The sequence below is a fragment of the Salvia miltiorrhiza genome, chromosome 3 (genome assembly GCF_028751815.1).
Source record: "Salvia miltiorrhiza cultivar Shanhuang (shh) chromosome 3, IMPLAD_Smil_shh, whole genome shotgun sequence".
NCBI lineage: Eukaryota > Viridiplantae > Streptophyta > Magnoliopsida > Lamiales > Lamiaceae > Salvia > Salvia miltiorrhiza.
Genome location: NC_080389.1, coordinates 44,130,212 through 44,141,212, shown reverse-complemented (window position 1 = coordinate 44,141,212; position 11,001 = coordinate 44,130,212). Strand labels below are relative to the sequence as shown.

Here is an 11,001-nt window from a genome sequence, read left to right as displayed (position 1 = left end):
TTCAAGACTTCACCTATAAATAGAGCTCGATGATCACTTTTAATCTTCACCGATTCAAACACTTAAGCTGAAACTCTGCCAAATTTGCAACTCAGCCTACTCACTGTTTTCCAAAGTTTGAATCGAAAAAAAGAATATCCAAAGCCCAAATCAGTTCACTGATTACCTAAATTCTCTCATCATCTTAGGCAACTTCATTGTAAACCCTTAGCCTAAATTCTCTTATCATCTTAGGCATCTAGTTGGTATTCGAACCCTTTTCAAAAGAGCGAAAAAAGAGTTTGAGAGAAAGAGTTCTAGACTGTTGTCTGAACTCGAGAGTTCTTAGCCCCCGCAAGCAAGACGTATGTTGTCTTTGCAACTGCAAGCTAAGAAGGAGACGAGAAGTGCAATACAGTTTTAGGTTTGTTGTGCACCCGCAAGCACAATCCTAAAGTGATTGTCAGTTTGATTAGCTGGTCGTGGACGTAGGAACTTATTTTCCGAACCACGTAAAAATCATTGTGTTGTTTATCGATTTAAGTTATTTCCTTTCTTGTGTTCAACACTACTGAAAAACGCTCATAGATAACAGATTTTTTTCGTTATCTATGACAAAAAAAACCGTTGTGTATACTACCGTTATCTATGATACGTATCATAGACAACGGTTAAAAATCGTTGGGCATGTTTGATATGTAAGGCAAGACTATGCTCGACTAAATTAAACAAGAGGGCCCATTGTACACTATGCTAGTTTATTAATCCATTTGTGTGTTTGACAGCTTAATTAATTTGGCAGATAAAAGTTGCTCAATGTTTGATAGGCGCCGCCACTCATTAGACTAACAAACGGAATGACATTTATGCCATCAAATAAATTTAATAAAGACACCCATATCCTTTCAAATATCATAAGAAATCGCAAAACAAAAAATAAAAAGCAAAGGAATAAAAGCAGCTATTTGGAGCGAAACCTTTTTTCGCAGAGTCGAAATCCCACCAAAAAATTCATGGTTTCTGTACGCCGTAGTCTTCTACAGTCGACGGATTCCTGTTGCCGCATCGTGCCTGATTTTCCAGCGCTCATTTTCATGGCTTCAACCCAACCAGGTAATGTATTAGCAACACTGTGCAATGAAAACATGGGAAAAAAAAGAACAGTAGAACCCTAGAAATCAAAATCGACGACAAGAAAATAGAGTCACCAGAAGCGAGGTAGAAATAGATATGTGAAACAGATTTCAATTTATGCCATCGCACATATTTTCTGTAGCTCGGAGATGATAACCTTTACCAGTTCGAGAGAGGTGGGGATGAAGGTGCTGATGGAGTTTTTCTTGAATATAGGATGTAAATTCACATTTGTGGGGGCAATTTTGAAATTGGAAAATTAGTCTAGCACATCAGAAACGGTAACTGGCCCTCCACAGTGGTTTCGTAACCAAGCGAAAACTAGAGAATTACAACAGGCCAGCGGGCTCCCTCGGGCCGTGTTGGTAATTAGCCTGCAATACCAAACAGCGGGAAGACACAAGATTAATTAACAGTCTAGCGTTAACTAATCTATCAAACATGCCCGTTATGTATAGTAGCATAGATAACGGTACAATGCGCTCATACATAACGGTATGCATCCGTTATCTATAAAGGTTATTCATAACGGTTTTTCACCTTTATGTATTAGAATTTTTTTATGTTTTTTTAATCATAGTTAACAGTTTTTTGCACTTTTTATAACTGTTTTAACCGTTATCTTTGATAGAAATACATAACGAATTTTTGCATTTTTTATAACAATTTTTTGCACTTTTTTATAACAATTTTTTACACTTTTTATAACGATTTTAACTGTTATCTTGGATACAAATACATAACAGTTTTTTGCACTTTTTATAACCGTTTTTTGCACTTTTTATAACTGTAATATATTTTTTAATATTTTTCCTGTTATTTATCTCGAAAATTAAATTAATAGTTCTAAAACAACAAAATGACATTGCCATCGGTAACATATATTATATAACATCCAAAATATTCATACATTATCTCCAGATCACAAAATACTCGTAACTGGGCATGAGCTTTACAATATATCAGAAAACATCTTGAAACTTATTTGACAAATCTAATCTCAAAATTTGTCCCTCTTTTGACACTCGTTTGCATTCGTCCTGAAACAAGCAAACAACAAGTGATAATTAGAAAGACAAACAAGTTTTACTAAAGATTTAGTTATCTTTTTAAATAATGAAAGATGCTCCTCCATAAAAACAAATTGATGTGTCTATTTGATTGCATTGCAGTAAGAAGGAAGTAGTACCATAAAGTTTTGTCCTATTGACCTTAATGAGTAAGAAGATAGAGATCAACATTGTAATAATATACTTACCCTTTCAAGAAATATAACCGTCTGAAATGCATTCCATTTAGGCAACAATGTAGCATCCTAAAAATTAAGAGATGAATTTTGGGAGTTAAAAAAATGTAATAATATACTCAGTTTTGGGAATATTTAATTAGAAAAAAATAACATTTAATAATTGGAGTTAAAAAAAATATTTTGGGTCTCTACAATTGGCATATATACTCAGTCGCTCATCAGAGTAAGACCAGATTCAACACATTAGCGACTAATAAACTGTTCTCAAATCTCAAAGCCAACGAATTCGACATCCGAAGAAACAAAGAGACGAAGAAAGCTGGAGTATCGGATGAAGATATACCATCAGGTTCGAAGGGAGCTGCACTGAAAGCTTCATCGAAGGAGCCCAAGAAGCAGTCGAATGAGTCGACTGAACTGAAGCCAGAAGAATTTTTCAGTCAATATTCATTGTTGACTAAAAGATTTAACAAAATGGAATCCAAGTTCCGGAAGTACAAAAAGTTCCACAAGAAGAACTTCAGAGGCAATGAGAAGGAGTACAAGCCCAAATACTCCAACGACAAGACTGAAGAGAAGAAATCATCCAAATACTCCAATGACAGAACTGATTGCCCTGAACTGTCACACTCAGAGCGCAAAGCTCTTCGTGCTAAAAGAGATCACAAGTACGAGAAGAAGAAGACAATGGTGGCTGGAGATGCTGAAGATTCTGGCTCCTCAACTGAATCATCAGCCAGCAACTCCACAAGTTCAGACGATGAGAGCCAGGCCCTCTAGCTAAAGATGTAGAAAGTGTAGCTGACAACTCCTGCAACAGCTATGACAATGGAATGGATGGGCCTGAGGTAAACTCTCACTCTAAAACTCTTAATACTGATAACTCATTCTTGATGATAGGAGAAAACTCAGAGTCCAAAGGTACAACAATGGAAGAAGTCGATGAGTATGATCAGCTCATGATTGATCATCTAAGGACTATGTTCGAGAGTCTCCTGGAGCAGAATCAGAAATTGAAAAAGGAGATCAGTAAAGATCAGTTCAAGAAGGAGGTGATTAACCTCTACTACCCAAATGAAACTTGTCTTGATGAACTGATCATGGAGAACGACAAGCTTAAGACAAAGATTGACACCCTTCAGTCAGAAAAGAGCAAGCTTCAGACTCAACTGAATGAGACTGAAATTGAACTGAAGCAATCAACGACGGAATGTGAGAAGGCCACATACGAAGTCAAGAGACTCAACTACGAAATGGAGCAGTGAGTCAAGAACTGCATGAAGGAGTCTCCACTGATGGACAACTTCCCTTCAACATCATTAGTGGAAAGCATAAGAGGAAAGTTGACCGCCACTGAAAAGGAAAAAAGAATCATGATCCAGGATATAACTGAAGACTTCAACGACGACACACCAGACAAATCGAAGGATTATGACAAAGAAGAAGATCAGAAGAGAAGGATGATGACGCACAAGAATATTCCTCCTCCCCAAAACTATAGAAGACTAAAGGGGCATTCAACCAACATAACCACCAGAATTTGGTCTTAAGTTCAATGAGTCTATAAGACTTCTAGAATTTGGTCTTCATGCACTTCAACTTTTCATATCTGTTGATCCTTCAAGTTGAGAACTTATAAACATAAAAAACACACTCCCTAATAAGCAAGCTGTTGTCCACAGAATTTCATAAGAAAACATATCACCAATAGAAATTTTGGTATCAAACCAAAATATTCATAAATTTTCCAAGAAGATCAAAGCTATGGATATAATTAACAAAAAAAACTATTATAAATGTATATTTCGTGCATGGGGCTAATACTAACTAATAAAACCAAGAATTCTCCAAAAAAAAAAAAAATTACTTAATGCAAGAAAATAGAGATCCTAACTAAGGATGTCAATTGAGTCAATTCAATTATGGATCATCTAAATATATAAAAAATTCGAACTATAATTTTTTTTATCTTAACCCTAAACTATCGAGTTTCAGGTTAACCCAGCAAGCCAATCGAACTAAAAAGTTCATGAATTTTTTTAATATAAATATATAATTATTTTTGACAATCATATATTTATAACAAATAAATACACATAAAAATGAATGTCATTTCAACTTCGACTTATATATAATTAATAAGCAACTATCCTAAAGATAAGGATCGAGCACACATTTTCCCCGAATAATTATTTTCCTTTTTGTATACATTTTAAATCGAAATGTTTTATACTGAGCTTCAAAGCAGAAAGACATAAATTACAAGTATAATTTTTTGATATTAAACAAAAATACATTTCAAAAGTACTTGAAAAAAAAAAGAACTTTAAAAGTTATTTATTCATTTAATCGAACTAACCCATTCAATTTTTAGATTAATACTATCGAGTTCGTGACACCAACTTACTTTTTTATTTGATTTCAATTTATAAATTTCGAGCAATATTCACATCCTAATCTCAACCTCAATGCCTGTATCGAAATCCTTTCAAAAGAAAAAAGAAAAAATGTTTTTACCAAAATCACACGTGTGGAAATTCTGTCTGAAGCGAGGCAAAAACACTTTGGAACATGGACACAACAAAATCAAAAGAGGCGGAATTCAAACCTTTCATTCCTAAGCCAATTTAATAAACACATTTCACGTCCGCGTAACCCAAAACACCCACAGCGCGCATACGCAGACGCGCGGACGCTGGCAGAAATCAACAAAATTGAATCCCAGCTTGCAATTTCAGTTCCAAAAAGTTGAAAATTTCAAGTTTTCCTGACGCCGTGGAATTGGTTTTAGGGTTTCCTTGTTTTGGGCTGCGAGAAATTGTGAATCTTTGCTCTGCAAAAGCTGGCGATGGACTACGAGCCGTACGACAGTAGTGGTTAGTGATTCTCTTTAGAACCTTAATATTGCGCATGCTAAAAATTTAGGTTTTGCCAGTTACTTATTAAACTTGTTTGGGTTTCGAATGTCAGTGTAATTGGATTAGGGTTTGTAACTTAGATGTATTGGTGTGTTACTGACATTGTGGTGCCTGCAATTATAGTCACAATCCTAATTAGTTTTAGATTTTCAGTTTTTGATTTTTTCTCAAAGAGTGATTTCCATTGATTTTGCTTGCTCACTCCATCGCTTTCTATTAAATTTTTGAATTTGAAGTAATCTATTTGGGAGAAAAATGCTTCTAGGAGCTCAAAAACAAATCCTTTGTTGCTATCGACATGCCGGTCCTTAATTCTGTTAGCTCTAATTTCATGTTGACTTTGGTTGGTTAGAAGTACCTTGTTTGCCATCCCCAGCTCCTAATTTGATCGATATTGTTATTTTTAGTGACTCTTGACAATGTGATTGAAGAATTTGTTGTTCTCTTCAAAATTTTCTGTTGTTAAGGTTATTAAAATTTGGATAGAACTCTTAGACAAGTGGTTTGGACTTTGGAATAGTGCTAGTCTCTAGGAAAAATAATCGCACTGCTTCAGTTATGGGTGTTTTCTCTGCATGGACTGAGAGGTAGATTCTTAACCCGCCTGATAGAATCTTTAGTATGCATCACTGGTTTTGCTTCTGGTGGTTGCTTATGTTTTTGTTTCTAGATGTCGTCAAGGGATAAATATGGAGTTCATGGAGGAGACCGTATTCCACATTAAATTATTTCCTTTTCTTTTCTCTTTCTTTCTGGAGACGGACGCAGAAAAGTAGGATGCACATGATTAATGTTTATGATTAGGAAAGTAATGGGCCAATGGATTTTCAATATATCACTATCCTGGACCCTTGAGTTATTTATCTGTTTTGGCCACATCCCTTTTACTTAGCATCGCTCGAACCTGAAACACTGCCATCCTATTTCAAAATAAATGCATATTGTTGTTGAACAAATACATTTTTTTCTTTAGTAAGGCTAGTTATCTTCTTCACTTGTCTTAAACAATACACAAACCAGTTGGATAACCCACATCATTTTTTCGTTAGATACTCAATTAGGCCAACAACATGGATTCTGTCATTTCTTTCATATATTTGTTATAGTATACTGATATTCTAAAATTATGATTCTTATCTGGATGGGTTATTTCGAGCCCCTAACATTTGTACTTATGTTAACTTAGATGATATCTCTTCAAGTGCCAGACTACTTATTTTCTTTTATCTGGATGGGTTATTTCGAGCCCCTAACATTTGTACTTATGTTAACTTAGATGATATCTCTTCAAGTGCCAGACTACTTATTTTCTTGTTATGTTTTATAGGCTTTGTCCGTGACAACCATTTTTCTTTCTCTCTTTTCCATTGATGTTGTTTCAGGAACTGACGATGATTTTCCTCCACCACATCAAAATAGAATGTCAAGAGGGGGCCACATTTCTGGTAATGGAAGGCCTGCCGCTTTGAATTCTCACCCATTTCCCCGGATTTATGAGGAGACTGACATGGAAGCTAAAATTCACCAGCTTGAGCAAGAAGCATACAGTTCAGTTCTAAGAGCTTTTAAAGCTCAAGATGATGCCATTACTTGGGTACTATTTGAATATATGACATGAATCTAATGTGTCTTGTTTCTTTCATCAGGTCTAAAGTCTTATATGTCTGCTCAATGAAATGTATTTTCTTCAGGAGAAGGAAAGTGTAATTACAGAGCTTAGGAAAGAGTTAAGATTATCAAATGAGGAGCACAGAGATCTTCTCAGTAGGGTTAATGCTGATGAAACAATCAGACGAATAAGGTGTTTTACATAAATCAATCTGTTAAAAAGTCACTGCCAGTTTAATTTTGTAATTGTAAGCGAGCATTTTTCAGTCATGAGAATTTGGGAATACTGTCAGGGAGTGGAGACAATCAGGGGGGCTCCAACAAAGCATTCATGGTGCCAATCAACCAGTTCATGATGCAGTGCTGAGTCCTTCCATCTCAGCTTCTCGTAAAAAGCAAAAGATAGCCCCGCAGTTGCCTTCCGTATCCTTTGGTGGGCCATCTCCTTCTTTTCACCCACAGGCAATTGCTACAACAAACCAGCCATCCTCCTCAGCTGTCAAGCGTGGACCTATGTCAGGGACAAAAGGCAAAAAGCATAAATCTGTGAGTTGGAACTTTAATCACTAATTTTGTCTGATATACCTTAACCGGTGCAGATTTTCAATAATTTTCTTTATTGATCAGATACCACCTGGTTCATCAACGAAAATGCGGCATCCCTCTGGACCGGCTGGAAGAGGTCAATTCAGCAGCCGCATTGGGGCACTTCCAAATGAGCGGCCGCAAGGTTCTTTTGATCCATTGATTGGACGGAAAGTCAGGACCAGATGGCCAGATGATAATAATTTTTATGAAGCTGTTATAACTGATTACAATGCAGTCGAGGTATATACACCTCTCTTATATCTGTGGACCCTTCTTTTCTGTTCATGAATTTCTTAAGATAGCCCTATGTTATTTTCCAGGGTCGACATGCTCTTGTTTATGACATAGGTACTGATTTTGAAACGTGGGAATGGGTCAACCTAGCTGAGGTAGATACCTTTATTTTTTCTACATTATAGAATCTCACAATTGCATTTTTGCTTGTATTATTTATCATGGTTTCTTAGGTTTGCTCTCGTGTAATTGGATTACTTTCTTGAACTATATTGTTAAAGTACCTTGTTATTAGTTGGATTCTAAATATGGATGTTGTCCATTGCCACTGCCATGATCTACTTGCTAGTAGCGTTGCATGGTGCCAATCCACCAATTGAGCAAACTCCATTTATTCCTGTTACTTACTGGTGCAAATTTTGCATTTTTTGTTTACTGGTTTTTTGACCTTCACATCTTGTTCTTCCATTTGATAACATTATTAGGGTGATCAAGTCATGTATTTCCATCAAAGAAATATTTTTATATAATGAAAAATCATCGTTGAAACAGATCCTGAGAATTTTGTTTGAGGCTAATGTGTTCCTCACCCCAAGGTCATTGTAAACTAGATTTTAGTTTTGCAATTAGTTATAACTACTTGTTAGGATGGACTCATGATTAAATACGTGTCTATAGTACCTCCTATTTGCCTTGCACAACTCATGTTAGATAATAGATTTGTAAAAGTTTGCATAACTGGATTTATTAAAGCAACACAAACTTTTGGCTTGTGGTTCTATCTTCTGTAATTCTATGAAACTTTCTCTTTAAAGGATGTCAACTATGAGATAAAGCTTATCTATTATGTATGGAACATATTTCTTATGTTCTAACTAAGCCTTGTAGCAAAATTTAGGAATAATGAAAATTCTCAGGAATGAGAAGAAGATTCAGAAGCCTAACTGACTAGTTAAGTTTGAGGTTATTGACATGTATACTCAATTTAGTGGGAAAATTTGACGTATATTACTCTGTCAAGTTATTTAGTGGGAAAATTTGGCATATATTATTGCATATATTACTCTGTCAAGTTCTTTCTGCCAAGGTGATGTACGTCCGTGGAACAATTAATAGGAGAAAAAACTTGTATGCAGAAGAATTAAAGATTGGTAAATGTTAAACTATCTTCTGGGCATAGTCGCAACCTGATGCTTTTGGATTTCCACTGTAGATATCTCCAGGTGATATTAAGTGGGACGGTGAAGAGCCTGGGATTTCTCGTCATGGAGGTTATGGTGGACCTGCCCGTGGGATCAGCCGACCTCTTGGGCAAGATAATGGTCCAGGTTCCGGAAGAGGAAGGGGAGTAGCCAAAGGTCAGTCCAGGAAAGACCTTCCACCATCCCAAAATGGCATTGGAAAGAAAAGAGTGGATGACATTCAGTTGCTTCATACTGAGACTTTGATTAAAGAGGTATGCAGTGGAGGAGATTTACTGTACACTTATTCAGTTAGCTAATTGTTAATCAAATTGTAACGTTGGTAGGTGGAGAAGGTTTTTAGTGCTAGTCATCCAGACCCTGTTGAAATTGACAAGGCAAGGAAAGTTCTAAAGGTTTGGAAGCGCATCACTCTTTGCAAATTGATATCATGTGTATGTTATCTTTCAGATGGGCTAAAATGTTTAATTCTTATGATACAGGAACATGAGCTTGCTCTGACTGATGCTATTGCAAGGTTTGCAGATTTATCTGATGGTGAAAGTGGTATGCTTTACTGTCCTTTTTAAGTTTTCTTTTTTTCTTAAATCACTGGCTGTTAATATATATCATTTCGCCTCTCCATTCTTAGGGCATTTTATATTACTGACTTACCATTTCAGTCAATATGACATTCCCTGTCAGCTTTTTAAGTTATTCTCAAGGTGGAAAGCTGGTGGGCAAAAGATGTTGTCCTTTGTAGTTGCACTCTTCCCCACGGGTACTTGATGTCTAGATTGGCGAATGAAATTCATCACTTGAAAGGGAATATCAAAATATCAAGGGGAACCTTTTTTTTTTAAAGGAAAAAAGTGAAAATAATTATATGCAAATGGAATAATCAAGTGTACGCTAACCAATCCTATCATTTCAGTTGAAGAAAACAAACCCTTGCTCATTAGGTCATAAATTGATTTTTTAGTTTAGAAGGCAATGAAATTATCAATTATCAGAAATGGGATTGCTCATTACAGAATAATACCTTGGAGAAGATTGTTTTGGCAAATGAATCAAAATGTACTAGTAATTCTTTTCTTTAATCGGCACATAAGCTCGTCTCATTATGTGTTTCCAATATGGCGCTACCAGTGTTGAATTAAGCAAAACCCTGAAGCTTGTCTCTGCATACCCAGCTGAATGGTTTTGTATATGGTATTGGCCCTCTTCCACTGAATGAAACAAATGGATGATAAGAGGAATTGAAATGGCAGTGTTCTTGTAGAATTGTTTGATGATCTTTTAGAAGTCTTCTCCCTTATTCTGTTAATTTTGTTAAAGGAAAATGTGTATAGCCTGCAATTCAGTTTGCTGTGATTTGCACATGTTCCTTGTTTGATGACTCTTAATTTTGCGAACTTAATTCTTGCTTTGTTCAGAAAACTTTAATTTTCTCTTTGTGCGTTATGTCCAACAAAAGGATTTCCTTTATTTGTCTTATGGCGATTGCTTATGACAGACGAAGGTGGTCGCTTCTTACATGGCCAAGCACTAGACAGAGCATAACAACACCCGTGATGATATTTTGGGATGAAGGAAGGAGGGATGGCGATAAATTGTCATTTTGTGTAACTATTATCGATATGGTAGAATACTGATCGATTTAGGGGCTGTTGTATTATGTCATAATTCAGGTTACGTTCCCTAACATAATGTTTGTTAGTCTGGTAATTTAGCATATAAAAGCCAAGTCTGTAGGTGCATGAGCCTTTTGTCCTTAGAATTTTAGTGTCTGTAAAATATTAGAGGTGACATTTAACATCTCGCATGTAAAAATTTTGTTCATGTGGATATTTTAAGTCTCTCCACTTCTTATTCTTCTTGATGCCTTCTGCAAAAACAAAATGGCAATAATTTATGGATATCCAGATGCACTGTCCCCAATTCCTCAATTCTCAATTAGGAATTATTAATCTTCAAGTAGGATTTATTGATTCATAGTTAGGATTTATTAATCATCATTAAGATTTAATTAGGATTGATGCATCATGTATTCAGCTGCACTGAAGTGTGCTTCAGACAAAATTGATAAAAAAAAAAAAAAAAACAATAC

General features: G+C 35.7%; 1 protein-coding gene and 1 long non-coding RNA gene across 3 annotated transcripts; one reads left to right on the top strand and one right to left on the bottom strand.

The window, feature by feature from the left end:
* Window positions 1-819: 819 nt before the first annotated feature.
* On the bottom strand, window positions 820-1,554 carry LOC131015947 (uncharacterized). Its single transcript, XR_009098789.1, has 2 exons — window positions 1,188-1,554; window positions 820-1,077 (listed from the first exon to the last, which is right to left on the bottom strand). It is a non-coding gene; the product is annotated as an uncharacterized LOC131015947 (long non-coding RNA).
* A 3,322-nt stretch (window positions 1,555-4,876) lies between these two features.
* Window positions 4,877-10,765, top strand: LOC131015946 (protein EMSY-LIKE 3). Of its 2 annotated transcripts, XM_057944468.1 has the most exons (10): window positions 4,877-5,238; window positions 6,663-6,874; window positions 6,972-7,081; window positions 7,182-7,434; window positions 7,516-7,716; window positions 7,797-7,865; window positions 8,924-9,166; window positions 9,239-9,307; window positions 9,395-9,458; window positions 10,408-10,765. In XM_057944468.1, exons 1-10 carry the CDS (start codon window positions 5,211-5,213, stop codon window positions 10,452-10,454), a joined length of 1,296 nt encoding a protein of 431 aa, XP_057800451.1. In that variant the 5' UTR covers window positions 4,877-5,210; the 3' UTR covers window positions 10,455-10,765. The 2 variants fall into 2 exon arrangements, with proteins under 2 accessions (XP_057800451.1, XP_057800452.1); XM_057944469.1 differs by lacking the exon at window positions 7,797-7,865 and having other exon boundaries at window positions 4,929-5,238.
* Window positions 10,766-11,001: the final 236 nt, after the last annotated feature.